General features: G+C 42.7%; 1 protein-coding gene across 1 annotated transcript; it reads left to right on the top strand.

Annotated features, from left to right (window-relative positions):
- The first annotated feature begins 867 nt into the window (after positions 1-867).
- PDGFRA (platelet-derived growth factor receptor, alpha polypeptide) lies at positions 868-26,622 on the top strand. The gene is made up of 22 exons (XM_009575992.1): positions 868-924; positions 2,350-2,664; positions 5,571-5,834; positions 6,553-6,683; positions 8,061-8,232; positions 8,326-8,515; positions 9,026-9,141; positions 9,618-9,744; positions 10,742-10,935; positions 11,396-11,490; positions 11,601-11,733; positions 15,834-15,938; positions 17,260-17,370; positions 17,669-17,822; positions 19,177-19,343; positions 20,495-20,610; positions 21,191-21,313; positions 21,927-22,038; positions 23,842-23,941; positions 24,063-24,168; positions 24,874-25,109; positions 26,134-26,622. The coding sequence occupies exons 1-22, from the start codon at positions 876-878 to the stop codon at positions 26,279-26,281; spliced, it is 3,264 nt and encodes a 1,087-aa protein (XP_009574287.1). The 5' UTR covers positions 868-875; the 3' UTR covers positions 26,282-26,622.
- The last annotated feature ends 1,187 nt before the right edge of the window (positions 26,623-27,809 follow it).

The following is a 27,809-nucleotide window of genomic DNA, read 5'->3' as shown; positions in this document are numbered from 1 at the left end:
GAGGGTTTTAAGTAGAAATGTCATTAGATGGCACAAAAATTACACAGATGCTTATTGCCACTGCTGCCTCTTCAAGACTGATGCTTTAGGATTATGCGTTTGAAAGCTAAAATTATCGCATGTGATCTATGACTCTCCACGCTGTTGGGGAGAAGAGATGCTCTGTGGATGGCAGTGCTGGCCTACAGTCTGTCGTGGATTTATTCCATCAGAAAATTTCAGCATATGTTTTAAATAGTATGTCTCCCGATCAAGGGAATTCTTGCTAAATAAGCAATAAACACTATTGTATTGCATTGTATTCAGTAAGCTATATATATACGTATGTACAATGGCAAAACAAAAATATCACTCAGGATTGTACTATTTGTAAAAAAAGCAGCTTTTAAACATGCTTTTTCTCCCAGAAAGCTGCTTGCAGCTAAAAGGCCAGAACTTACTGCATAAAGCCCTTGCATCCTCACCGATGTCTGTGAGGGTACTGCCCCTGCACAGGGGTGTTTCTGAGGGCTCAGTCCCGGAGGCTGCAGTGGGCATCGGAGCTGCTTGCAGGCTGTTTGAGAGAGGGATGCGCCAGGACTTGGCTGCTTACACTGCCGGAGGAGAGAAGGGGTTATGGTGCCTTAGCTGCATTCCCTGTGCCGGTGATGTGTCTGCGGCCCCACGTACCTCACGGGAGGTGGTTGCACGCACCTCAACGGGCTGCGGGTGCGAGCCAGGGTCCCCGGGCCGTTTCTCTCTGTGGCACTATGCAGAGTGCTGGGAAGCTGCACTAGGGCACTGCAGGAGAGGGGTCCTGCAAACTCTTATACCATTTTCAGTCCATTAACTGGCTCCCTCTTGCCTTTTCCTTCCTGTTTCAGTTGTTGGAAGCTATGGGTACTTCCCCACGGACATTCCTCATCCTGGGATGTTTTCTCACAGGTAATGTTCCTCAGTCCTTTAAGCCTCTCCACCCCTGCTCCTTTGTAAATCCTTATTTAAGCTTGCTTTCATTGTGCTCACGACAACAAATGCCAAATGGTTGCCAGCTGGCTACAGGCTCGATTTTTCTGCCCTTCCCTTCGGTAGGCTAAGACAAGAACTACCGAGAAGACGGTACTTTTGCTAGCCTGTGCTGGCCGCTTTGGCACCCCTACAGCTGCTATAACCTCCTGCCCCATTTGTCTGCCTGCGCAGGGAAAGTGAGCCTGCCTACCTCCAGCTGTCCCAGCCCTGCCCCACTGGGGTTTCTCCAGCAGCGTGGTGCAGGCGAGGCTGCCTGTGTGGGCTCCCCGCATCCTCCCATGCCGCACCACCGAACCGCACTCGCCAGGGCTGCCTGCCGAGCCTCCCAACATCTGCCGAGCGAATGGTGCTGGGAGGGGAGGGCAGGGTTTGCCACAGGGTGCCAAATATAGAAAGGGCTTGTAGACAGATAACACGTGCAGGAGTGAGAAACTGGTTTCAAAGACAGTCTGGATTCTTGCTGCCGCTTTATTGCACAGAGCCCACTTTCACACCATGGACCTAAATGCCTGTTTATCATGGACTACCCTATCTGGTTCGTATGGGTCATTTGGTAGACTGAAACAGCAAATCTGTTTCCCTGGTGAATTCCCCATTTTTTTTTCTGTGGGGCTTAGGGTGTGGATCCTCTAATTTTCCTTCTGGGAGTTGGACCTGCACCAGCCCACCTACAAATTACATAGGCTTGCAAATCCGAGACTCTAACTGTAGATTGCATCTGAAAACCAGTGCCATCTACAACATCTAGTTCAGTGAATTACAGTTTTATTTGGCTATAAACCTTCTGTACATTTTGGCTAGAGGTAGACCTGATGCACAAATTTTGGATCTAAGCCCCTGCTCTGGCCCTTCGCAGAAATAGAAGCCAGATGTAAAATGCAGGTGTTGGTCTTGGGAAGGGGTTTCTAAGCTTCAGTTGCGAATTTACTCGAAGATTGACAGAACTGCTGGTTTCCTGACCGTTGCTGTAAGGAGCTGTAAGATGCCCGTGACCCACCAGCCGGCGTGTGGGATTCACTGGTCTGCAGCAGAGCTGTGCCCGCATTTGGGGCTGGGAAGCTGAGGTGTGGATTGGGAGCCATCTCTAACTTCACCTCTGTCTTTCACCTCTTGATTTGACAAACAGAAGTGAGCAAGCAAACACTTAGCCTTTCAAAGGGAAGCCGTTTGCCATCCATTGGGCAAAGCTCTGGCTTTTAACAAGGGCAAATTTCCTGGGGCATCAGCACATCTGAAATGGTCAGCAAAAAAGCTGCTCTGGATCCACTCTGCTTTCTTTCGTGTCCCCGCACTGAGGCTGTTCTGTGTGTTCATATGCTATTTATTCGTGTCTTTTTGCAGGACCGTTCCTAACATTTTGCCAGCTTCCTCTGCCGACTATTGTTCCCAATAGGAATGAAATGGTGGTACAGCTGAATTCCAATTTCACGCTTAAATGCTCTGGAGACAGTGAAGTGAGCTGGCAGTACCCAGTGACCGAGGGAAGCCACAGGATAGACATTAGACATGAAGAAAACAACAGTGGCCTCTTCGTGACAGTGCTCGAAGTAGGAAATGCCTCAGCCGCTCATACGGGCCTGTATGTTTGCTATTATAACCACACTCAAGTGGAGGATGGGGAAGTGGAAGGGAAGGACATCTACATCTATGTGCCTGGTGAGTGGGGGATGTCACAGCCGTAACCGGAGGTTGGACTGGGAGGGCTGAACCGTGGATGTTCAGAAGAGGCGTATTGCTAGTGGCAATTTGCTGTCAGAGGAAGATAAATGACCCCAGGGCCATATCCTAACATGTAAATTAAGACCGGCCCCTGTGAGTCTATGGATATGTTCCTCTTTCTTTCCATTGGTTTTCACTTTTTTGGTAAGAGTTTTAGTTCTCAAGAAGAGGGATGAATTCGCAACTTCAGAGCTGAGGTCTTCTGACCACCAGGGGCTGGGTAGTGGACCTTAGTGGTCAGGTCAGCTCAGCTGTGGGAGCATGTCCAGCCTTCAGGTTTGCCTGGCCCCCAGGTGGGGATTAACATCAATGCCAGTCTTTTCAGGGGTGACTTGGGTGGACGTTTTGGGATGTGTACTGACCAAACCAGTGCCATGTCTGACACCAAAGCAGTTGCCAGGTGAGAACTTGCTGGAACTGAGAACTGGAAAAAGCTCATGTGTGCACAGGGCCTGGGAAGCGCAAAGCAACGGAGGTGTCTTGGGGGTGGCTGTCACAAGGGAGGGTGAAAAGAGAAGTGTTATTGCTGGCCAGCCTGACGCAAGATTAAAAACATGGTGCTACCATGCAGTGCCCTGTAATTTTCAAAGCAAACACAGCCTTCCCAGGCCCTGCACCGCCTTTCTCTTTAGTGGTGGAAAACCTGTTGGATCCAGAAGAAATGGCATCCCTTCTTTTTGGAAGTACCTATGCCCAGCTTTGCCCTCCCACCCCCTTGTTCCGACCAGAAATCTGTTTAAAGGCTTTCCACACTATCCATGGGATGAAGATCTTTATTGTCATAGCCAAGATAGGCAGCAGAGGCTGAGCCACAACCGACTGCCTTTGTAGAGCCCTGTCTGGATGTTTCCTCAGCATTGGCTGGGGTTCAGGGGATGAGTGGCCCAACTGCAGGGCCAGGAAAGACCAAGCCAGTAAATTTGCAGTAAATATTTTGAATCATCCTGCAAAACTGCAGTATGTTGTGAAGGAGATGATGCCTGCAACTGCAAGGAAGACTGTGGAAGGGGAAAAAGCCGGGAAGCAGTAACAAGACTTGTTTTACAGGCTATTTTGCAGCGGCATTAAGTTTTTGCAGTTCATGATGTGTGATTCGAGGACAGTGATTCTTCCAAGACTTTTCTCCATTTCCCACAACAAATGTAAAGTGTTTGCGTTCATTCTTGAAGCAAGATGTTTCAGCAGAGGCTGCAGGCTTTGGCACACGTATCTTGATTTCCAAACAGCTCTAACCAAATCACCAGAAGACGTTGGTGTTAAGCAGTCTTGTAACTCACTCAGTGAAGGAATATAAAGGCAAGAGATGGAAGATTTCTTCAAGAGGGCTTTTTGGTTTGGTTTTTAAAAGCCTCTAGACATCAGCCTACCAGATTTGCAGGGCAGAGACACTCTGTAATTTTTTCCACTCGCTAACCATCAAGATGTAATAAATGCAGAAACATATCCTTTTCTCCAAATTATAGAGAATGTTTCTGTTTCCACTATAAACTTTGTCTTTACAATTGTTTTTCCTGCAATGAATTAGGAGGGCAATGGGTGGCAGCAACCCACTTTAGCCAAGGAGGATTACGTTGAGACTTCACACAATATCCTATTTTCACTAACAGCGCACAGAAAGCCAAACTAGGTGAATCCTGTTTCTGTTTTAAATTACAGTGGGAAAACGAATACATGGAGTTGGCAACATCTTTGGGATGGAGCGCTGTGTTTGGAATATTGCTACAAAGAGCCTGCCAGTGCAGCAGAAAGTCTATTGTTAGGGGGATTTGGATTGCTATTTATTAAATTTTATTATAAAGCTTCACACAGAAGCTTCAGGCTAGCAGGGATTATTTGTTTATTCCAAATGGCCAAACGCAGATAATTTGAGGGCTGTGCTTTTTAAGTTGGGTATGTTATGCAACTGTGTTTTAAACTCAGACTTTGGATTGGCCGGATAGGAAAGCTGGCATGTATTTTGTTGACTTTAAAAGAAATAAAATTATCAGGTGTTTGTTTGTTTTTTTCTGGTTGAATACCATATTTTGAAAACCACATGCTGTGACCATAATTAACTATGTCTCCTAACTGTAATGTTGGACATGTTAGAAATGCATGAAGATAAGTACCTTGAACTATTTTTGATGAAATGTGGCTTTAATGGTATTCAACATAAACAACACGAAAATGATGTCTAGTTTTTGACATTGAAAGTGTTTGGATTTTTTTTCTGTTCATTTTTTTCCCTGCTTATATATTGGTTGGGAGACAGCTACTATTACCAAGGGGAAAAAAAAAATCTAACTGAAGAAGATGAGTGATTTGTGCGAATAAAAGGCAGGATCTTTAACGATTTTTTTGTGCAGTGAAAGTTGCACCTAAGTGCAAAATCTTGTGTCATAAAAATAGGATGTTTAAGTCCAAATTCTTCCCTGAGATCTTTGCTGTACATATATCTTGATAGAGTTGTCTATGATAAAGTGAATTAATCTTTACTTTAGTCCCCCGCAATTGCATGAATGTTTTCACACCCAGTAGTGATTTTCTTGCTTTTTGTCACTTAATATCCTTTTGCCCTCACTGTAGGAATATCTCAGAACCAGGTCTAAGGGGAATAATAATACTCAGCTTTTTTTTCTTGGGGTCCTTTGCGTTTCCTATTCTTTCCTGTTTTGTGCTTAGGGCAAACAACAAAAAAGAGATACTGCGTACAATTAGCATGCCTTACCTGCAATCTCTGAAAAAGTGGAGTAATGAACTGTACTGCTTTCAGTTACGACCTATAAATGGACATTGATATCCAATTCTTGTACGTGGACTTACTACAAACAAGACAGTGTAAAATTACCTCTTGTTTTTTACAGACCCGGACATGCCTTTTGTTCCTTCTATACCAGAAGACCAGTTCATCCTAGTAGAAGAAGGTGATCCCACCGTTATCCCTTGTCGGACAAGTGACCCAAATGCTCAAGTGACTTTAATTAACAGTTTAGACAAGGCTGTCTCTGCTTTCTATGACAGCAAACAAGGCTTCATAGGGAATTTCCCTGCGGGCTCATATACATGCAAAACAATGGTTAAAGGCATGGAGTTCAAGTCCGATGAGTTCCTCATCTATATTTTAAGAGGTATTTATTTTTGTTCTTTAAAAAAAAAAAAAGTAATAATATTCAGCCCAGTTCTTTCCTCATACTGTAAGAGCCGTATTAGCACCAGCATCACAGGATTATATCAGATACTTCAGCAATGATGAGCTCCTCGCTCTTCTGGCAGTATTGCTAGTTACTTAGTTGCTAGTTTAGTTGCGGTTACGTACAATTTTGATGAGAATAAAGTGTCCTTAACTTTATCTCCTCTGCCAAATGGTTGCAAGAAAAGTCTTCGGTAATCCATGTATTTTCATCCTGTTTGCTGAAGCGTAACTTAAAAGACTGGTGTTTCCCAGTGGCTTCAAATTGTAGGACTTTGGGTAGTCTGAAAAAAACCCCATGATTCAAATATTTTGACAATAAAGTGTTTATTGTCAGCAATGGATTCTCAAAGACAGTCACTGCTTAGCAAAATGGGAAATTGCTTTTATACTGAGTGCCTTTTCACAGGGACATTTGAGACAGGAACTTCTAATTTTAAGCATAGATCATTCTTGGTGGGATTGAACTCAATGCCTGTACACTTAATGTTTTAAATACACGTTGTTTATATCAGTATAAACCAGAAGTACTTTCGCTGATTTTTCCAGGTAATTCCTCAGTAGAGGAAGTGAAATGGAAATCTCCCCCTGAAATCACACCACGTGAAAATTGCATACTTTTAAAAACTAAATCTGCTCTCTTTCTCTTCTCTCAGCTACTTCACAGCTGCCGGTTGAAATTGAGGCTCTTAAAACTGTCTATAAAACAGGCGAGACCATCGTAGTAACTTGTGTGGTCTTTGACAATGAGGTGGTTAATTTACAGTGGAATTATCCTGGGAAAGTGGTAAATATCTCTCTTTTTATTTTATTTTTGGTTTGAATGTTTGTAGTTACTTATTGGGGAAGAAGGTGGGGTTGTAAAATATTCTTCTCTTCTCTGAATGAGGACAGCTGAGGAGAGAAAACAAAGTAATTTCTTTTACTTTTAGGTTACCACAAAAGAAAGTCTGTCCCAAAAGTTAGAGTTTGCTGTTAGTAAATATGCAAAGCATGAGAGGAAGGTGAGGTGTGACTAGGGGTCCATCCTTGGAGGGAGGAATGCTGTCTCTCAGGTCTTGTGCTGGTTCAAAAAAAGAAATGTTGTGGAAATAGAAAGATCTAGGAATGTGTCGGACATCAGCATAGAGCTCTGTTGCTGGAGGTTTGAACCTCTAAAATGGCTCTCTTAAACCCTGGATTCTTAGTCATGATAGAGGACGATGAAGAATCAAGTTCATAGACTTAATTGTTCCTCATTATGCAGGTGTTAATTAAAATGACTCTTACAGTCAGTGTAATTACTCATTAATGAGAACTGCCTAGTAAGAAAACCTTAAAAATTTTGCAGAATCTCAGAAATTTTCAAACTGGCATTAACATTATTCTGCAGTGAAAATTCTCTTTGGTTAGAGCCGTCCCTGGCAATGGAGAATTTCAGAGTATCCCATGTAAAAAGTCTGGTCACTGAAGGGATGGAGTAGTTGAAGTGACTACCTAAGTGTGACCCCAAATCCCACCTTTTATTTAAGTAAGTTAAGAGCCCAAGAGAAAAAATTATTTGAGAAGGTTTTGTTCTATTTTTCATGTTGCACATCATAATCTTTGCTATATGCCACCTTTCAAAACCGTCCCCAGCATATTTTTTGTTCCAGCCTCTCATGATAACATGGTCTACCATTCTCACCATCCCTTTACTCACAGCAGTCTTCTCCTTGCCAATAAATTATTCTTGTTTTGAGAACAGGCAGAACATAGCATCTAGCAACTGGTTACTTTTTGTCTGGTGGAGGGGCTAAAAATTCACTCTACTTCATGTGAACCGAACAAATAAAATGCAAAATAAAAACCCACAGCTTTTATGTCTGAGAAGAAGGTAGCGCGTAAGCAGTAAAACTCTCTTTCAGGCTGCTCACCCAAATTTTGAATGGTATTTTGTTTCCAGTGAACAAAATATGAGCTCTCAATCCCCTCACCCTTCTGCGCCTGCCCCCAGAAGGGTGTATTTTTATAGACACACCTTTTGTGCCTCTGGCTGAAAATACATGCCTGACTGAGTAAACGAGTCTTCTGCCATACAGGGTTTAGATGGTTGCTCTCACTCCAGTGGCATCATAAATCCTCAATGGTGTGCTTTCAGCTCGGTTACTTAAGTAAGGTTGTTTTTTCCTTCTCCAAACTACAGAAAGAAAAAGGTCTGATAAAACTTGACGATATCAAAGTCCCATCGCAGAAGCTGGTTTACACCTTGACCATTCCTGAGGCATCAGTGAAAGACACAGGGGATTATGAATGTACTGCCCGGCATGCAACCAAGGAGGTTAAGGAAAATAAGAAAGTAGTCATTACAGTTCATGGTATAGTCTGATTTTAGTGTCCAAAAATTATTAATGCGTTGGAAAACACCATTCGTGAAAAATGCTGTTTACACAAGGCTTTTTCATTTACAGACAAAGGGTTCATTCACCTGGAGCCTCAGTTTAGCCCTCTGGAAGCTGTCAATCTACACGAAGTCAAAAACTTTGTTGTCGATGTGCAGGCATACCCAGCACCAAAAATGTACTGGCTGAAGGACAACGTGACTCTGATTGAAAATCTTACTGAGATTGTTACTAGTTCCAACAGAGTCCAGGAAACAAGGTGAAAATATTCTTCTGACTTTGCCATGTTGCCTTGAGTTTCTCCCCCAGAAACCTGGGCACTGCTCTCTCTTTCCACTGCAGTTTGTTGCTTCTTCCTCAGTGGCATTTAAAAACAATTTCTTTGTTTTCTGCACTAAAGGGCAATGTCTAATCTGCCTCTTTTTATTCCCTTGATAATATCAAGCTCTCCAAACCATAGGAATCTTAGTTTCTGAGCACTAAGCGCCTTCAGTCCCTCCAACATGTCTCCATGCTAATAATTTCTAGCTATTTCCAATAATATCAGGGGCTTTGTCAGACCACTGCAGAATATAACTATGTCTACTTGTTTCCCATTGTATTTTGGTAGTTATTTACCATTTGAGTAATGATTTTACTGTAAAGACTTGCTAGAAATGCCAATTGCCACTACATTGTAATCTCTACATACCCAGATTACAAGTTACACCAAAGTGAATTTTTTTTGTGCCTGCCCTAAAAATAGAAGCAAAACCTCTCATTTCTACAGGTTTCAGAGTATATTAAAATTGATCCGGGCCAAAGAAGAAGACAGTGGATACTATACTTTGGTTGCTGAAAATGAAGATGAGATTAAAAGATACACCTTCTCCTTGCTAATCCAAGGTAAGGAGCCCCAAAGCCTTGCTCACCAGAACTGATGGCACACAGCAAAGACTTTATCCACTTACACATCAGATACCCTGGAGTATTGAGACAAGAAAAGCGTGAACCAGGGTGTCTGGAGGAAAGCGTGTGTGCCGAGTCCTTGGAGCTCTCGTACCCTGATCCTGGCTTTCACTTCAACTCTGGCCTTGAGCCAAAAAGAAACTTTATCCTCCCGGCTAAGTTATTCCAGCTGACAGCGGGGACGATAACTCATTTAGTATGACATGAGGACGTGGCATAACCGCAGCACTTCCTTTTCACGGCTCTAGCCTAGGACCCGCTCTGTCCTGCAGGAGTTAAGAACCTCCTGGCCGAGTCCGGGTCTCTAGCTGTCGCTAAGCTGTTGTCCAAACAATATCTGTCTTGGTTTATTTGAAATTTCAGGCTGCATTTGTAGACCCTGATGAGTATTTTAACTCATGCCTCTTTCCCAGTTCCAGCCCTGATCTTAGACCTCGTGGATGATCACCATGGCTCTGCAGGGGGGCAGACGGTGAGGTGCTTGGCGGAAGGGACCCCGCTTCCTGATGTGGAATGGCTGGTTTGCAAGGACATTAAAAAGTAAGAAAAGCGGGTGCTTTGTTATCTAAAATATGACTTGTTACATCCTTGATTAGCTTAACATTATTAGTTACCCTACCAACAGAGTACCGTTTTCCTCATCAAGGGCCAGTAAGCTATAGATCATTTTTTTCCTTTTAGTCGCATGTTGCTTATATTTCATGAAAGGTTATATCAGTGCCCTTCCTATTGCATCCTGTAGGAGAAGACACAATGCATCGATTCAGGAGGTTTCTCCCATAAAAGCTTTGTGTTCAATAAGCAAACTCAGCAGATTTCACAGTCCCAGTTTGAGTAAGGATCTCAAGGAGTAGCTGTCCCTCCAACCAGGGAGTTCTTATTGTTTCACAGATAGCTCCATCTGCCTCATTAACACTCTTGCAAGCTTCTAAATTTTTACTTGTAATTATTTCCCCCCTAATCGTAATTTTCACCTTCAAAGTATTTTAGACATGTGGAGTAATTACTCCTTTTTGCTAGTTCTAGACTGGCTCCTTCTACGGCTGCTGGGAGGCAGGGTTTTCCCTGGGAGGGTATCCACCGGGGAAAGGGAGACCATGCATGGAAGAAGGCTAGGAGCCCTGGGCACCTCCCAGGTGTGTTCTGCTGTCATTGTGCTAAAATCTCTTGCTGCCTGGTGGGACGATTGTCCTCCTTGTCTTGCCTCAGGGAGCCTTGTACAGCACTAAGGATTCAGGGAGAAACAGAGATCCATCACGTACTATAAGTCTATGAGATACATAGCGACACCAAGGTCTACCTATACCAGACCTTCCGGGCTGTGTTGTCAGGCCCTCAAAATGGCAGCAGTAATGAGGATCATAAGGCAAAATATTCTGAGGGAAGAAAGATGTAGGCTTTTCACAGAGGTGGTCTTAAGCATTTCTGGTCTTTAAAAAGGTCGTTGTCAGAAGAAAGGGAAAGGTGATTGCTGTTCTGTTCACTCTTCTTTATCCCCATGCCCAACTCCTGTTTCCCCTGTTACTCTTCTCTGCAGGTGCAGCAATGACACCTCATGGACTCTTTTGACTAACAATATCTCTGATATACACATGGAAGCCCACCTGGATGAGAAAAACATGGTGGAAAGCCAGGTGACCTTCCAGAAGGTAGAGGAAACTCTGGCTGTGCGATGTGTGGCAAGGAATGACCTTGGTGCTGTTACTCGGGAACTGAAGCTTGTGGCTCCCAGTGAGTTTGCTTTATCCTTCTGTGAAATTACAGCAGCCAGTTTGACCCCTCTCTAACACACCTCAGTTCAGTCTTAATAGATAAAAATATGAATTGTTGCAGATAAAAATAAATGAAAATGGATTCTTTTCCACCCTAAGACATCTGAGGATGAGGCGTTCTACAGGTCTTTATGGTGCATCTGTTTTTTGCTTATTATGTGGTTACATGATTCATTTTATCATTTTACAGCCACTGGCTATGGGATGTTCTTCTAGACAATCTCTGCATTTGGTTTTGAAACAGGAAGGCAGAGCAGCTCTGGGCTTGGTAAGACTTTACAGTCACCAGCCCCAGGAACTTCTCCTGCCACATCTGCAGGACATGGGAACTGCGATGGTAGGGGAGGTGGTTGTCTCATGTATGTGTCATGTTCCTCGTGGCTCAAGAGGAAAATATGGTCTGTCTTTTTACTCCACAGCCTTGCGATCAGAACTAACAGTGGCTGCTGCAGTCTTAGTGCTGTTAGTGATTGTGATAATTTCACTGATTGTCCTGGTCATCATATGGAAACAGGTAATATAGAAAAGTATTTCATTTTGAATGTTGAGCCCTGCTGGGTTTTGATCTGCTCTGAAGTCAGGCACAGGACTGATGGTTGGGTTTGCATTCAATGTGCTTTGCAGAAGCCAAGGTATGAGATAAGATGGAGAGTCATTGAGTCTATCAGCCCTGATGGCCACGAATACATTTATGTGGACCCAATGCAACTGCCTTATGACTCCAGATGGGAGTTTCCTCGAGATGGGTTAGTGCTTGGTAAGTTTCCTCTAAGGGACTAATCCCATCCTTTTCTGGGGAGAAGGACGATTAAGGACAACTCTGACGTCTCTGCTACCGGGATTTGCGATGTAACTCATAGCGATGAAGTCCAGAGCCTCTCTGTACCTGTCTGTTCTCCCCACTTCTCGCACCACATCCCCTTCTTCCCCTACAGTGGTGTCAGCCTTGAGCTCCTTGTGTTAGTGTCTCCCGCACCTCTGTTCCAGCTCTCCTCCGTGTGCCCCACGTGCAGTGCCCACCTCCACACAGTTTAGGTGGCCTCTCCCAGCATTAAATTTCCTCTTCAACGCTCACTTCTGCTAAGGCACCCACAAGAAGCATATTAGCATATTTTACTTGCAAGACATTTATACACTTATGCGTAGAGGCCAAGGGAAATCTGCAAGTAGTTTTATTTTTTAAAGTATTAATCCACTATGTGCATAAATCAGTGCTGAGTAACGGCATAACTTATTTTTGTGGCTACTGTACTTCTTCCTTCCCCTTCTGCTTTCTTGCTTTGTTATCCCTGCAGGGGTTCATATATATTTCAGTTCATAATTACTCCTTCAGGGCTGGCCCAATCTGTCATTTATATCAATTGAAAGTGTAATTATTATAGACAATTTTAATGTTCTATCCAGATAGTGCTTTAAATCCACAAGGCAACCCTCTCTTGGAAGTATCTGTGCACCAAGTTGTATACACAAAATACAGGAGAACGAAACTAAAGATGTTTTTTGCTTGATATATTTTAAGAAACACCCCCCCCCAAGTATAGTTCTCCTTCCCCCATCACAGAGAAAGAATTGATGTTAATTCTTGAAAGAAGCAGCACAAAAATTTCTGGTTCAGGAACGATATCCTTTAATTAAATTCATGCTGCTAATTGAAAACTAGAGGAGGGTGGATATTTAATGGAATTATTTTATTACAACCCAGACTTTAATTATATGCCTAAATAGGATTTGTCAGATCTGAGTTGTTAACAGACCACCACTGTGACTTTGTCTCCCTCTGACTCATGAGCACCAGCCTGCTTCAATGCCTTCCTGTTTACAAGTATATTCAGGATAGTCAGTGCTTTAAAAACTAATGCTATATGTCCTTTTAGCGATCTGGATTGCACAAGCGTTCTTGACGCTGTTAACATTTACCTGCTGGCAGTTTTGCCATATGAAATGCTTGCTGGTGGGGACCTCTTTTGTTTCTGGGATTGATAATTCTGGTTTGCGTGGGTTTTCTCTTATCGAAGTGGGAGATGGCAGCAAAGCAATTACACCGTTAGCTCAGGGAGGCTCTGAAGCAGGATACGGACCCATTTTGGCTCATTCAGACGAGCGTTTCCCATCCTAGCTGTGTAAGCCAGCTGGCATTTGTTTTTCTAGCTAGTAGTGCGTGGAGTGCAGCGCTAGGTTAAATGCCAACTCTGAACGTTGGCTGGCTGGAGTTTCAATTGATAAATACGGGTTACACTGCAAATTTCCCTTTGCTATCGCCCCTCCACAATGTATGTAATGCTCTGCCGTTTAAAGTGCTCAGCAGCCAGCGCAAGACTGGGAGATGTGTAACAGAATGAGAAATGCGATAATGCAGTGAGCTGCTTGCATGGCACTGCCTTCTCCTGGCTCTGCTGAGAAGCGGCGAGGTCCCAGCAGGACCTGGACCTCCTTCGGCTGAGATGGCCAAGGGCAGGGCCTTTCCAGGAGTGGGGTCCGAGTGCTGCCATTTCTCAGGGTCTTGGGGTGGCTGTCAAGAGGCCGCAGCGTTGCTCCCATCGCTTCCCAGCAAGCCACCCATTTGTCCTGGTGGTCTTCATAAAATGAAATGCTGGTCTGACACAGAATCAGACCCATCCCCATTTGCAAAAGGCAAGTTCAGATTCAAGTTACACACCATTTAGGGATGTGGTACCTAATATCTCATGAGTCTAGAAACTGGATGTAGATTATAAATCTTGTCACTTGTTTGGCTTTTGGTGTAGACAAAGAAAGTAATGATTTAATTTGGGGTGGGCTGATCATCCCAGTTCAATTTTAGCCAAAGAAGCATCCAGTTGAGAAGGTTGTGTCTCGAACAAATTCACAGACCTCACCTTTGTATTTGTGCCCCATTGAGCAGAAAAACAGCAGAAAAAAAGCTCTGTGGATGGGTACAGAGGCTGAAACAGCTCTCACCCCTAGGCATGATCCCTCCGCTAGTTCAAGGAGCCTTGAGCTGCTGTGTCTGCACAGTCCCACACAGGTGGAGAAGCACTGCTGCTCCTCTGCCAGGCAGGCCACAGCCCTGCCTTTATACTAAGAAAAGTAAACACACACTATCATTTTGGGCTCCACTGAAGGCCTCGACATCAAGAATGTGATGGCATTACAGATGCCTCCAGCTCTTAAGCAGTCAGCTCCCACCTGGCCCCGAATTTCAAGTGTAAAACACATGGGGCTTGGGCTACGTCTGCGGAGAGGGGTGAAAAGGGGAAACAGCAGCGATCGCGCCTCGCCGCTCCGGAAGCGCTCTCACCGTCTCCACATGCACCCTGCTCAGCAGAGGTGATGGAGAGGGAGACGTGCGCCTGTGCTCAGCCGACAATATGGTTTGGGGAGGAATTGGCTTGTGAAGACAAGAAGATCAAGGAGCATCAGCAAGTGCCATCACATTCTGAAGGGCTGCATCCTGCCATGTGGCTCCCAGACCTTCGGTCTGAAAAGTTTCAGGGGCCAAATTTCAGACTCAGGTTGTTCGAATTAGTCTGAAATTTAGTGAGAAGCTTTCTCACATCCTGACTGGGAAGAATAACCTCTGGAGCACAGGAATCTTGAAAAGAAATCGCATAGTTTTTGTGTGCATGACAAACTACGCTGTCATAGTCTTGGAGAGCCAGTGGTAATTCAGCTAAGCATGCTTTAACCGTTTCTTATGCTTGTTAATGATGTAGATACCATTTGGCTGGAAATTTTCTTTTTAAAGTGTGTATACAATGGAAGTGGGGGCTGTAGCAGGACAATAACAGAAACATATGGCATTGCATGCCAGATAACACCTTCAGAAGTGTAAAAGGTGGCAAGTTCAAACTGCAAACGAACGTCAAAGACAAAAAGCCATATATCTCCATAGTAAAAGTCACTACTTGTTCTTTCTGTGCTGGAAGTTAAAAAGTAACCTAAAATAAAATAGGGAGCTTGTCAGGAATATGAAAATATCCTGGCATCTGGAGCTCGTATACGGGTTTGTTCACTGAGTAAGAGTTGCCTTGATGAACTTACTCTTCAATATGGAAACTATGAGATACAGTATTTTGTAGTATGTTTATGCAGTTCATATTTCTCTAAAATCTCACTCAATCTGTACACAATTCTTTTGCACACTGTATCCATATCAGAAGACAGGATATGATAATCCAAAATTTTTGTCTAAATTGATTTGTGGGAAGAGTAAAGTGTGTATAAACATTAGCCTTTTCATTACAGCACTTGGAAAATTGCAATAAAATTTATTCAAGCATATGAAACACACTTGTACATTAAACTTCAGAGAAGTTTCTCCTCATATGTGATCAACATGTATTTCAGCTTCTTGCAGATCACCAGTGGTCCTGCCTGTCTATTTCGAAATGTGCTGCTGATGTGCATCAGTCTATCTTACTGCTAGATGTATCCAGCATTGATATAGCAGCCCGAAACTACAGCTAAGGAGTCCATTTCAGATTTTTAAGTAAAGGACACGACTGTACTGTAGTCAGGTGCTGACTGAGGCAGAGAGGTCAGCTTAAATGTAGGAGAATCAATAATTAGAAAGCATACAGTGAGGGTGGCAGGGCAGAGTAGGAGACAAATTTGAATGAGTTGAGCTCCCACGTGCAGAGGTACTCCTGATGTTTGCTTGCTTGTTTTTATTTAAGAATTGTACTTAATGACAGCATTTCTTTAAAATATATTTACCTTTTCTGCTTAACAATAGTAATAATAATAATATTACTAGTGGTCTGGCTAAGTGAGTGTGCTCTTTCCACAAAGAATGACGACCTGTGGAGGAATGCCAGAGGGAAATGAGGCGAATTGCTGTTACTTTCTGAAATAAATAATGCTCTCCCTTGTGTTTAGGTCGAATCCTTGGTTCTGGTGCATTTGGAAAAGTAGTTGAAGGGACTGCATACGGATTGAGTCGCTCTCAGCCGGTGATGAAAGTAGCTGTGAAAATGCTGAAACGTAAGTTGTCGTGGTTCCATTTCCCAAGCTAGGTAGTGCCTGTTCCTGTAGGGTTATTTAAGCATTGCTTGTGTATAAACAGTTTCTCCATATCTGAAGTTGAAAATGAAGTGTGGAATGACTGAAATTTTAAATTATAACTTAGATTGCTTCATGGTGTTTTCAGTTTTTTCAGGCAGTATTCAGTATTCAGGCTTCTGAATACATCCAAATTTTAATTTCAGCTGTATGGACCATAGCAGCCATGATAACTCAGAAGAAGATAGAATAACCATGTACGTTTGTGAACAAATTAAAGCAACACAACAGAGCAGAAACAGGCAGGTCTCGTGCGAGACTCTTAAGTTCGCTGAAGATTTCCCAGTTCACGAGAGCTGAGAATCTGATGCAGTGATTCTGGAGGGAATATGAAATGAAAATCAACCACACTGAAATCAATATCAAGCACAGGAAAATATTAGATGGTGAGATGTGGGTGAGAAAAGTAACACTAGAACTAATCCTGGGGTTTCCTCAAGTCTATTGTTATATTTTGAGGATGAAACGTTACAGGTCTTATATGTGTTGGATACTACAAATGGAGGTTGGGCAAGGTGTTGTCAAAAGACCTGAGCAGTTTGAGTGTCACTTTGTGGTCCCCAGGTCTTTGAATATCCAGCTTCCAATTAGCCTTGCCACATGAAGCCAAGTAGCTCGCTGGACGGCACTATATTTTATCTGCCTGTGCTCTAGGAGTCACTTCACCTATCAGGTGCCATCAAGAAGTGTTAATAGCTAGCTGTGGTCAATTCGCTGAGTGGCCTTTTTTTTCCCACAAGTGGGTTGCCCTACAGTACATCTACACTCTCAAGCTAATTGTTCCCAGCATCACACCATGACTAGATGCATCACACAGAATACACCTCAGGTTGCACCCAGGGGACACTCTGTGTTGGCTGCAAATGAGGTATTCTCTGCCGAGGTCCAGATGCTACCAACTGTGTGGATGGAGCTGGTTTGCATCACTTGCCCAGAAACCATGACGAGCTTTCTTGTGTTGAAAAGAGCAGCTTGTAAGTGCCTCTGTGCCACCTGGGCAATCCACTGTGCTCCTGGAGAGGGACAAACAGAGGGTCAGCTATTGAGCTGCATCAAATGAGGCCTTTATTAGTGATTTGCGACTCTCTCCGAGTCTTAAGAAATTCCCTTGTCAAATAAAGGACACAATCTTCTTCAAGAAACCATGGTAGAAATGCTCTAATGAGGCAAGCAAACAGAGATCATTTGTTATTGTGAAAAAAGTGATTGCTCTCACTGAGTGGCTGGTGTGTTTTTTCAACAGCTACAGCTAGATCCAGTGAAAAACAGGCGCTCATGTCTGAACTGAAGATAATGACACATCTTGGGCCCCACCTGAATATTGTGAATCTGCTTGGAGCTTGTACAAAATCAGGTGGGTTTGGCTGACGAAATGGAGGTTTGCTGTGGAGCCATCGTTCACTGTTTAACAAGCACACAAATGTCAAGTAAGGGATTTAACAATAAATATAAACAAATAAAAGGTTTCACAAACCTACTTGGTATTGGGTAGTAGTTGCAGTCAGAACTTAGTAAATAAAAATGTATTAACCCCCGATACTTTTTATGTTTTATATTCTATTTTCCACTCTTTTTGGAGTCTTTTTTTTTTTAAAAAAAAACCATTTTTTAAAAAAAATGCATGAATGCATTATTTTGCTTTATTTCATCAGGTCCTATTTACATCATCACTGAATACTGCTTTTATGGTGATTTGGTGAACTATCTGCATAAGAACAGGGACAATTTCCTGAGCCGACACCCAGAGAAGCCAAAGAAAGATTTGGATATCTTTGGGATGAACCCAGCTGATGAAAGCACAAGAAGGTGAGAAAAAAGGAAAAAAAATGTATGACCTGTAACTTAAGGAAATCTCACTACTAACCCTTACTCCATTCCTCTCATCCAGTGGTTTAGAGTCTTCCCTAATTCTTCTCATTAGACTTCTATTTATCAGGTTTCATAGATCTGGGAAGGTTTCAGCACTTTTTGTTCAGTCTCCCTGACATGCATCCTAGATCCATGTCTCCTCTGTGTAGAGATGCCTGCAGCCCCAGGACCACGTGGGTTCTCCATAGGCACCGCTCTAAATACTAGGCACACATACTCATGGGAGCACACAACATACAGATTTTGCAGACCTTTTAAACAAATTCCCCTGTGCCCAAGGTAGTGTAAGAGATACACGGATTTAGAGAAAAAGCTAATATCCTTACAGGACCCTAGCAGTCCTGCACCTGCCTTGTTACAGCATAGTCTCTAGAGCACACAGTCAGCCTCCTCTCTCCTCAAGCTCCCTACCTTCTTCCCTGCCCAATCCTGGGGTCCCAAAGAACATTTCTATTAATAAAGCACGGCCCAGTGTTCCTCTTTTCTGTAAAAACATCCTTTTGTCTCTACCCACCCAAGTTTTAAAAGTAAAGGGCAGCTACCCGGTTTCCTTTTTTCCCTGCTTGAGGAATTTCCACTGTCTAAAACTCCTCCCCCTCAAACAACCCGGCAGAGTTTGTTCTCCAAGCTCGAGCATGCTCCTTTATCTACCAATGGCTTTCCCAGTCTCAGTAGTTTCCTTATGGTTAATGTTCATCCCATAGCTTTTTCCAGATGAGGGTGGAGGAAGCTTGTCATCATACATTCATCAATAAAGCAATGTCAGAAAATTAGCCAGGATTTGGAAAGTGAACAGAGATTCCTTCAAATCACTCAGGCAAATAGGCCAACTGACTTGGTAGCTGAGTACAGCCAGGACTATTCATCTGAGCATGGGTTTGCTCAGCAGGACTGTATTTGAGGCAAACTGTTTGGGTGAATAAATTACATCTGTCATTTGGAATACCTTGAACTAAAAGCCCTAGGTAGTAATGGCCGAATTCAGTGGGATTTTGGGAAGTTAGACAATATATGTTTACATACTTGACTATTGACAAAAGGATAAGTTTGAAGCACTTGTGTTTGACTACAGTGATATATGGTAACATGTACTAGTATGTGGTAATACATGACTATGTTGTAATACACTATCTTTATGTATTCCCTATCAAGAAGACAGCTCTTACACTCTTGTATTTCATAGCAATACAGTTGTACACCATAAGAGAACTGTTAGATCTATAGGATGCTGTGGCAGCGAAGTCACCTGGGCAATACTAGCTGATACACCTGTATTTTTTCCCAATTTCAGTTATGTGATATTATCATTTGAAAACACTGGAGAATACATGGACATGAAACAAGCTGATACCACTCAGTATGTGCCAATGCTGGAAAGGAAGGAGGGATCTAAATACTCTGATATTCAGAGATCTGTGTATGATCGGCCTGCTTCATATAAGAAGAAATCTATGTCAGGTAACGTAGAATTGTCCCTTCTGCATACATCTTCAATACAAATAATTCCTGCATAAATGCGTGTCTTACTTTTGCCCTCTATGATATGGACATAAACTACTCAGCTGTGTTCTGTAAGCATGTGAGTATAAGCTGTAAGCTAAAATGCTTGTGATCTTCATTATGCTCTGGGGAGAGGAGTGCATGCTCCTGGAGCAGAAGGGGGCCAGTTGCGTATTTGCTTCCATGCTGAAGCGCTGAGCAGCTGTGCTCTGCAGCGGGGCTGTAGGCACTCTTTGGAGGCGGTGATTTTACTAGTCTTGCAGTTTGCAAGATTTTGAGCAATAGCAATGAACAATAATAATAGTAATTTATATTGCTCTGTTTCCACTTACATTTCACATTAACTGACACTTACCAAATGCAGAATGCTCCCAAATACTTTCCTGGATTATGTAATGAAGATAATGAATGCATCCCGTTCCCTGGCCCTGTTCTCAGAAACAAAATATGCTTTGCTTTAAAAATAGGCACCGTCACTTCTGCCTCTAGGCCTCAGAAACTAAACCATATCCAGTCCCAGATTTACACGGCAGACTAATGTACTCATACCGTGCTCTAGGACAGTCGGGGTAAATGAATCATTGAATTTTGACTGTTTTTTCTTCTGATATCTTTCATTAAAAAATAAGAACTGTTGCCATAGAATTCCTGACCCTTTTTGCTGGTATGAGATTAGTCCCAGTGAATACTTGCTGGGAAACTAACAGTGTTCAGCAAAAGTAAACGGATAAAAATGTATATGCATGCACAGAAACCTAATGAAGGCACCACCTCAAAATGAATGTTTTTGTACCACGCGCTAGGTATTGTAAACAACCTGTACAACACTTCAGTGGGCCTTTTTAACTTCACCTTTTCCTGCAGTTCTTGGGGGAAAAAATACAGACAGGGGAAAACCCAAGACCTATATTTAATACTGGATGTTTTTAAGAATGCAGTACATGTCAGTGACCGATGCAGACGTTAAAAGTGGTTAGCTATTATGAAAAGACTGGTTTGGTCATGGTACTCTATTAAAGTCATCAGCTCAGGATCATGATAGGTAGGGGGAAATGGGTGCTGCTTTCACACTCCACAGCACAAACATATTTTTCTCTCTTTTTCAATAGAATCAGAAGTCAAAAACCTTCTTTCAGATGACAGTTCGGAGGGCCTCAGCCTACTGGATTTGCTGAGCTTCACCTACCAGGTTGCACGGGGAATGGAATTCTTGGCTTCTAAAAATGTAAGTAAATAAAAAAGTAAGTAAAATGTAAGAAACTGTAAAAACGTCTTCATCTCCAACTATGACTTTCAATTTAGATTCTGAAGACATGACACAACGTAATATTCTTTTTGGGGTTGTAGACAGCTTCTCACTTACCTGAAAACTGAGATCACCGTGGTTGGAAAAAATCAAAGCAGCAGTCAGTCCTCTTCTCCCATTGCAGCCTGCAATATTCATGGAGTCAGTGTGCTAGAGATGGTGGTGGATCTAGGCAGGGTCTGGGTGGAGAGTCCATATAGCCACAGGCCAGCATGGTCACAAACATAGATGTATCATTAGCACATGATGGGCAGAAGGGGAAAGGGTGGCATCACTTTTGTTTCCTCCCCAATGCAGTGCATCCGCATGAGCCCTCGCTGGTTCTGAGGACTGGTGCCTCCCGGCCCCTGTTAGCACTGGTTACAGGTGCCTGTTCGGTAGAAGGTCTTATTAAGACTGTGCTCAAAAAGTCAACAGATCTTTTTCAGGGTTCTTTGCAAGGGAAATGGCCCTCATGGAATTAGCACATCCTTGAACAACTTAATTTCTCTCCATACAGTGTGTGCACCGTGACTTGGCAGCTCGTAATGTCCTCCTGGCTCAAGGAAAAATCGTGAAGATCTGTGACTTTGGGCTGGCTAGAGATATCATGCATGATTCCAACTATGTCTCCAAGGGCAGCGTATGTACTTCTTAATCTTCTGAACTCTGCTTTAACTGAAATGAGAAGTGTCAGTTTTAAATGCTGTTTAATGTTCTTGCCATTCAGTGCTGGTTACACTAACTGACCATTGGGATGAATGCTCTTGAGAATAATTTTTCTTCAGTTCATTAATTCCTGTAACTTTCCTAATTCCGCTTTAAAGCTGAAGAGTACTTGGCCACACTTAGTACTTCACAGGCTTACATTTTAACTCGCAAGTTTTGTGACTGGATAAATTATTAAGGAACTGTCACTATGATATGTAGAGTAGTGACACATCAGTCAATGATGTATCAGACCTAGATCGGCAGTGCCAGGCTTTGTATCATACCTTCAATTAGCCTGGTCTTTTGTTAGTAATAAAATGAATACAGTTATGGCTTAATTAGGTTTTGTGGGGAACAAATAGTAGCATTCCTTATAATCCTGGTACCTCTGTGTTATATGGAATTAAAAATAAACACTAACCAGGTTAACACAACTTTTCTTGTTAGAGAGAAGTTAATCCTGGCTATCAAACAACAGTTGTAATGGGAAGCATTTCTTTAATGACTAATTGGTGTGGTTTGGGGTTTCTTTCTTTTTGCTACAGACCTTCCTCCCAGTAAAATGGATGGCACCTGAAAGCATTTTCGACAATCTGTACACAACATTAAGTGATGTCTGGTCTTATGGTATTCTGCTGTGGGAAATATTTTCTCTTGGTATGTACTGTGAACATGTTCTTATGTGTAGTGATTAAGCTTTTTCAGCTCAAGCTGTTCTACATAAAGTATTTCAAATTCTACAGTAAAAATATATGTGTGAAATCAGCTGTTAGTTATTCTTCTATATGGGTTTTCGGATCCCAAAGTTAGTAAAGTGTGAAGTAAAACGTCCATACTCTCCCAAAGTTCTCCTTAGATTTTTTTTTTCCAAGATACTTTTTTCTTTTGCTAGAAAACTCAAAGCACTGAGTGAAAAAATTTTGGAAAAGCTTTTGTGGAAAAGTATTGGTGTGCCAGCCCAGGATGGATTTTCTGGCTAATACAAGAAGAAACATGCTTCCCCCTTGCAACGGGGCGCCTGGGGCTGCAGCCCAGCCCAGTGGCTGGTTTGAAACAGTCTCTTCATATATATTTCAAAAGAGCCTGTCTTAGTCCCGTTACAGAATGAAAACAAATGTCAATCTTCTGGGACGCTGATTTCTCATTTCCAGGTCAGCACTGTTCACACAGTTGGTTTATGGCAGCATAAAGTGGTTATGACAATGTATAGCAGTTAGAGACAATGTACAGTTCCCAGCTGGGAACAGCCTGGCTCTTTCCTCAGCCTGATTAATTAGCCTCCCGGGCGGGTGGCTGGCCTGCTTCAGTAAGTGTGCATCGCCCAGATTTACTCTTAGCAGAATTAATCACGCCTGTGTAGTATCGACTACTGCCCCACGGCAACCCCAGGCCTAATGTTATTTTCTAGAATGAGTTGTCATATAGCTACTTCTCAGAAAACAGCAGTTGCACCACTATTTATGGTATTGATTACTGTAATCTCTGGGCATCATAGGATACTGTAAATATCCATTCACCAGCATCCCTGGGAGGCATGGGAGTGCCATTGGATAGCTTGGGAACTGAGGCACAGCTAAGCCTGTGCTTCACGGCCCTACCTGTAAGGAAGGCTCTGAAGCCCAGTTTTAGGTGAAAATCCTGCTTTTGAAAGAGCTGAGGTTTCTGGAGTAATATTATAGTATGCCTCCTCCACCTGAGAAAGATGATCTTTCTTGGAAAGCAAAACATATCCTCAGCGGCATTTGTTAAGAAGGTCAACTTTGACATCTTGCTGCAACACTGACTTCATCCTGAATGATCCTTTTATTCATCAGCAACAACTGAGCATGAGTGCAACGATGTCTGTATGCTACGGCCTCAAGTGATCGCTTAACTGTGTCAGCTCAGGGGCCAAGTCCAAACTTTTTGACAGCCCATGCACCCGACATGTTAGCTGTTGTCTAAAGCTAGCTGCCCGGGTGGGAAGACTTAGGTATGGAGGGGGCTGGCTCACACTAAGGCTTTGCCCTTACAGCCGGGATGAGGCGAGTAACTCAGGTCACGTCACTCTCAGCTGTCCTGCGGTGCCAAAAGCAAGAAAACCAGAGCAAGTGACTTGCTTAAGGTCGCACAGAAAGTCAGAGGCAGAGCCATGACCTCAGATCTGCCGAATGCAGGCTGATGACTTGATCCAGGTATCATCCAGCCTCTGTGCCCAGTCAATACACTCATAAACACCATAAAGGGATTTTTTTCGAAGTAGCACCTACTTCAGTCTTTCCTAGCCAATGTTTCACATTAGGGCTTAACATGGTCAAGACAATAGCTCTGATGTGAAACATTGGCTAGGAAAGATTAATTTTGATGGCATGTCAAATTATAGCGTTAACACTTTTTTACACGAACAGCAAGAGAGTATTTGGGAACTCTGCATGGATAGTCAAGTACAGAGTAGTAATTTTTCTTCTCTTTTATCTGCAGGTGGCACACCATATCCTGGCATGATGGTCGATTCTACTTTCTACAATAAGATCAAGAGTGGCTACCGAATGGCCAAACCCGATCATGCTACAAATGAAGTGTATGTGTGCATTTGGCTTTCCTCCATCTGGCCAGTCTCTGGGCAATTTTGGTTTTAGTTTCTGTTTGGTTACTCATTCTCCTTTCCCCATTCGTTAAATTGATTTCCATCTTATCTGCAGGTATGAGATCATGGTGAAGTGCTGGAACAGCGAACCAGAGAAAAGACCTTCTTTTTACCATTTGAGTGAAATTGTGGAGAGCTTGTTGCCTGGAGAGTACAAAAAGGTTTGCTCTTTGGAATCTCCTCTGTTTTCTAAATACTGTTTTAGAGGGAATTATAACTGTTTCGGCCATCAGAGCCACGAGCACTGAACTGGCACATCCTAACCTACATGAATTACGTGGTCTGGACAAGGATGCATGTTTGGGGAACATGAAACTAAGGTTATTGAGAGAAGCAATTCTGCAGTATTAGCTCGGAAGCAGAACTCTCCATTTCTAGTGAAATCCTACCAACTTAATGGAGAATTTCTGCTGGAGAATGGGTTTTATATATTTTCATGGGATTTCTAGGCAGTGAAAGAATTCTAGAAAAGGGACTACTTGGCCCACGTGTATAATCTCCCTATCTCCCTCTTTGGACCCTGACACTAGCAAGTTTTCCCCTCATACTTCTGATACCTCCGGACAAGGTCTGCCTGCCCCATCATTCAGTGTTTCATTTTCCCACCTATCTTCACTCCCTTTCCCCTCTCCCTACCCCTCTTTCACATCTATTTGTCTGCTCTGTGCTGCCACACTCACTCCTGCATCGTCTACAACTTAGGTGTCACTTCTCCCTTCAAATTGTTTGAAGATGCTGGGCTTCTCTATCCAGTGTTGCTGGCTTATAGGGCAGAATATTTGCTGGGTTAATGAATCACAGCTGTCTGAAGAAAGGCAGCTTTAGTGAACAGGATCTAATGAGGGTTTTGAAATGAATATTTTCAGAGCTATGAGAAGATTCACCTGGACTTCCTGAAAAGTGATCACCCAGCTGTCACACGCATGAGAGGGGACTGTGACAATGCTTACATTGGTGTCACCTACAAGAATGAAGACAAGCTAAAGGACAGGGAGAGTGGATTTGATGAGCAGAGGCTGAGTGCTGACAGCGGGTACATCATTCCCCTGCCTGACATTGACCCTGTTTCTGAAGATGAGCTTGGCAAAAGGAACAGGCACAGGTAGGTGCAGTTTACAGATCATGTAGCCCATAGTCACCGTTCGGGGTCATGTTTGGTAAAGTACATTAACACTTTTTAGCATCCTTCTCTGCAAATGGTTTCCTTGGCTCTGTTGAAACTACTTATTGGCAAGGTCCTATGTAAACATGGTAGTATGACTGGCCACAGTGTTTTCAGTGGGAAATACCTGATTTTGCCTCTTTCGTGACAGCCAGGGGCAGGTGACTGCTGGTAGGGTGCTCCTGTCACCGGGACTCTCTTGCTAACTTGGACAAGACCCAGTGACTGTCTGGTGGCTCTGTGGGCGCATTCTGCAACACATCTTGCCCTTACAGCTCAATGCCTTGGAGCTGCATATGAGATCTCAAGGGATTTGTTCTGTGCGAGACCAGCTCCAAAATTTGGGAGAAGTTGTTTTTAATATCTTCCATGGTATTCTTTTCATTGCCAGCAGGGTATCCAGGACTTTTTACTGCTCCCTTGTCAGTTTGCATGACCGACTCCACGACAACACAACCCTTACTCTGAATGGCAGGGGTTTAACTCAGCACTTAATTCATAGTATACAGAATTAGCAACCTAGAAACTTCTTTTTTTTATACATTTTCGCGCAATTTTCTAGAGGGGGATGAATGAAGTCTCTAAAAAGCACTATCCAGATTAAGATTTATTACCTCTCTCTGTTTTTCTTATTATTATCTTATTGTCTGTTATTGTTATCTTATTTTCACCTGACCTCCCTAGATTTACCTAAGTGACCTATTGTCACAGCGGTGTCATAAAGCTATTTCTCTAATGAGTCTCTGGCAGAAAGTGCTTGGAAGAACATATGAACAACCCGCTCCTTTGAATTCCAAGGTGGAATTAATTACTCTTGAGATACAAGATGTGTCAGAGTCACCTAAGACTGCATCATGGGTCAGAAAGCATGTGGGGAGGTAGTGTTCAGTTCTGCTAGAGACTGGAGTACTTGCCCAGCCACATTCGCTGTGTATTTTATCTCTGAGGTGTTTGTCTCTTCCAGTTCCCAGACATCTGAAGAAAGTGCCATTGAAACCGGTTCCAGTAGCTCTACTTTCATCAAGAGAGAGGACGAGACCATTGAGGACATTGACATGATGGATGACATTGGGATCGACTCCTCAGACCTGGTGGAGGACAGCTTCCTGTAACCCCACGGACACCTTCCAGCTCTGCACACGGGGAAGCTTGCCGTGCTGCCTACAGACTTCTGCTCCACAGAGAAAACCACTTTATTGCAATGACAAGGATGTGAAGAGAAGGTGGATTTGTACAGAGAAACTCCCAGCGATGGGCAGAGGAATCAGCCTGAGTATGAATGAAAGAGATGTCGAAGATGGATTTTTTTAGTGTTGCTTCTTGCAGTACTTCAGTAGCATCTCAGTGTTGTTTGCCATTCGAACTTGTAGGAGGACGAAGGAAAAGGCCACAAACAGATCAGTTTTGTGTTTCAAGGGCATTCATATGACTTTGATGGATCGAATTTCCACTGCAGCAATACTTCACCATTGTAATTATGTAAATAACTGTCTACTCAAGGATCCTTTGAGGTGCACATTGAACATATGCCATGGATTTTAGAAGAGATCATTCATGAATTTTGTGTACTTCCTCCCTCAATCTCAATGTCAGCTGCTGTTGAACTATCATGTGAATTGAAGAACATGCAAAAACCACTTTTGGACCAAAAAGGTCTAAAACCACAAGGGACTGACCGGTACTACAAAACACGTTACTTTTTACCATTAATGCAAGTAAAGGGGAATAACAATAATAATAATAATTAAAAACCAGTCTATAATAGGTGTTAGAAACCTAGTAAGTCTTTATTAACTATAGAAGATAGCTGTTTTCAAGATACTACTACTACTGTTTTCAGTAACACTAAATGTATATTTTATAATTCATTGTCCTTCAGTAAAAGCACAGTCTCAAGAAACTTTTTTAAGTACAGGGAAAAAATTTATGACCTGAAAATTTTTATGAAACAATTCTTTTATTTGGCTGCACACAGAATGATAACTGCTCTGGTTAGCTAAAACTACTTTAACACAGAAAAAAAGTTAAGATTTAGTTTTCTATCGTGAGCTGAGTAGTTTCTCTAATCATATATACCAGAAGCAATTATTGTCCTCTGATTAAGTGAGGTTCTAAAAATTTAATTAAAAAAAATTAATTTATGCCAGATTTCCAAGATGCTCGAGAATGGAAGGTTATGATAAACCACCAGCAACATCCCATTATTAGTGTTTCATGGGTACTCAAAAGAAATCTTATCCTGGGGTTAGCTGTGAAGAATCAATTTGATATTTGAACTGCTCAAGGAACAAAGACATCTCTCCCAGTCTGGAATTCCAGATTAAATAAGCAGAAATAATTCTGCAGCAAATATTCTTGTCTTAGTTTTCAGGTTTAAACAGGAACAGAAAACTCTGACTATTATCTTTGCAGACTGTAACTACAAACGGTAATTGCCTCCAAGAGTGTTTTTCAGAAGAAGGTGCATGAAAATGAACCTGCTCTCAGCCTGCAAAAGTTGTTTTTTGACACCACTTATATGAACATTACTGCTATCACTGTACAATATCTTATTGAGATATGATGCTTTGGAAGACTTACCTGTGAAAAAAGGTACATCACTGCGAAGGGCCCCATCCTTTCTGGTGCTCAGCTTTCAAA

Source organism: Fulmarus glacialis, unplaced genomic scaffold (assembly GCF_000690835.1).
Source record: "Fulmarus glacialis isolate BGI_N327 unplaced genomic scaffold, ASM69083v1 scaffold2354, whole genome shotgun sequence".
In the NCBI taxonomy this organism is placed as follows: Eukaryota; Metazoa; Chordata; class Aves; order Procellariiformes; family Procellariidae; genus Fulmarus; species Fulmarus glacialis.
This window is presented reverse-complemented; position numbering and strand designations above follow the sequence as displayed.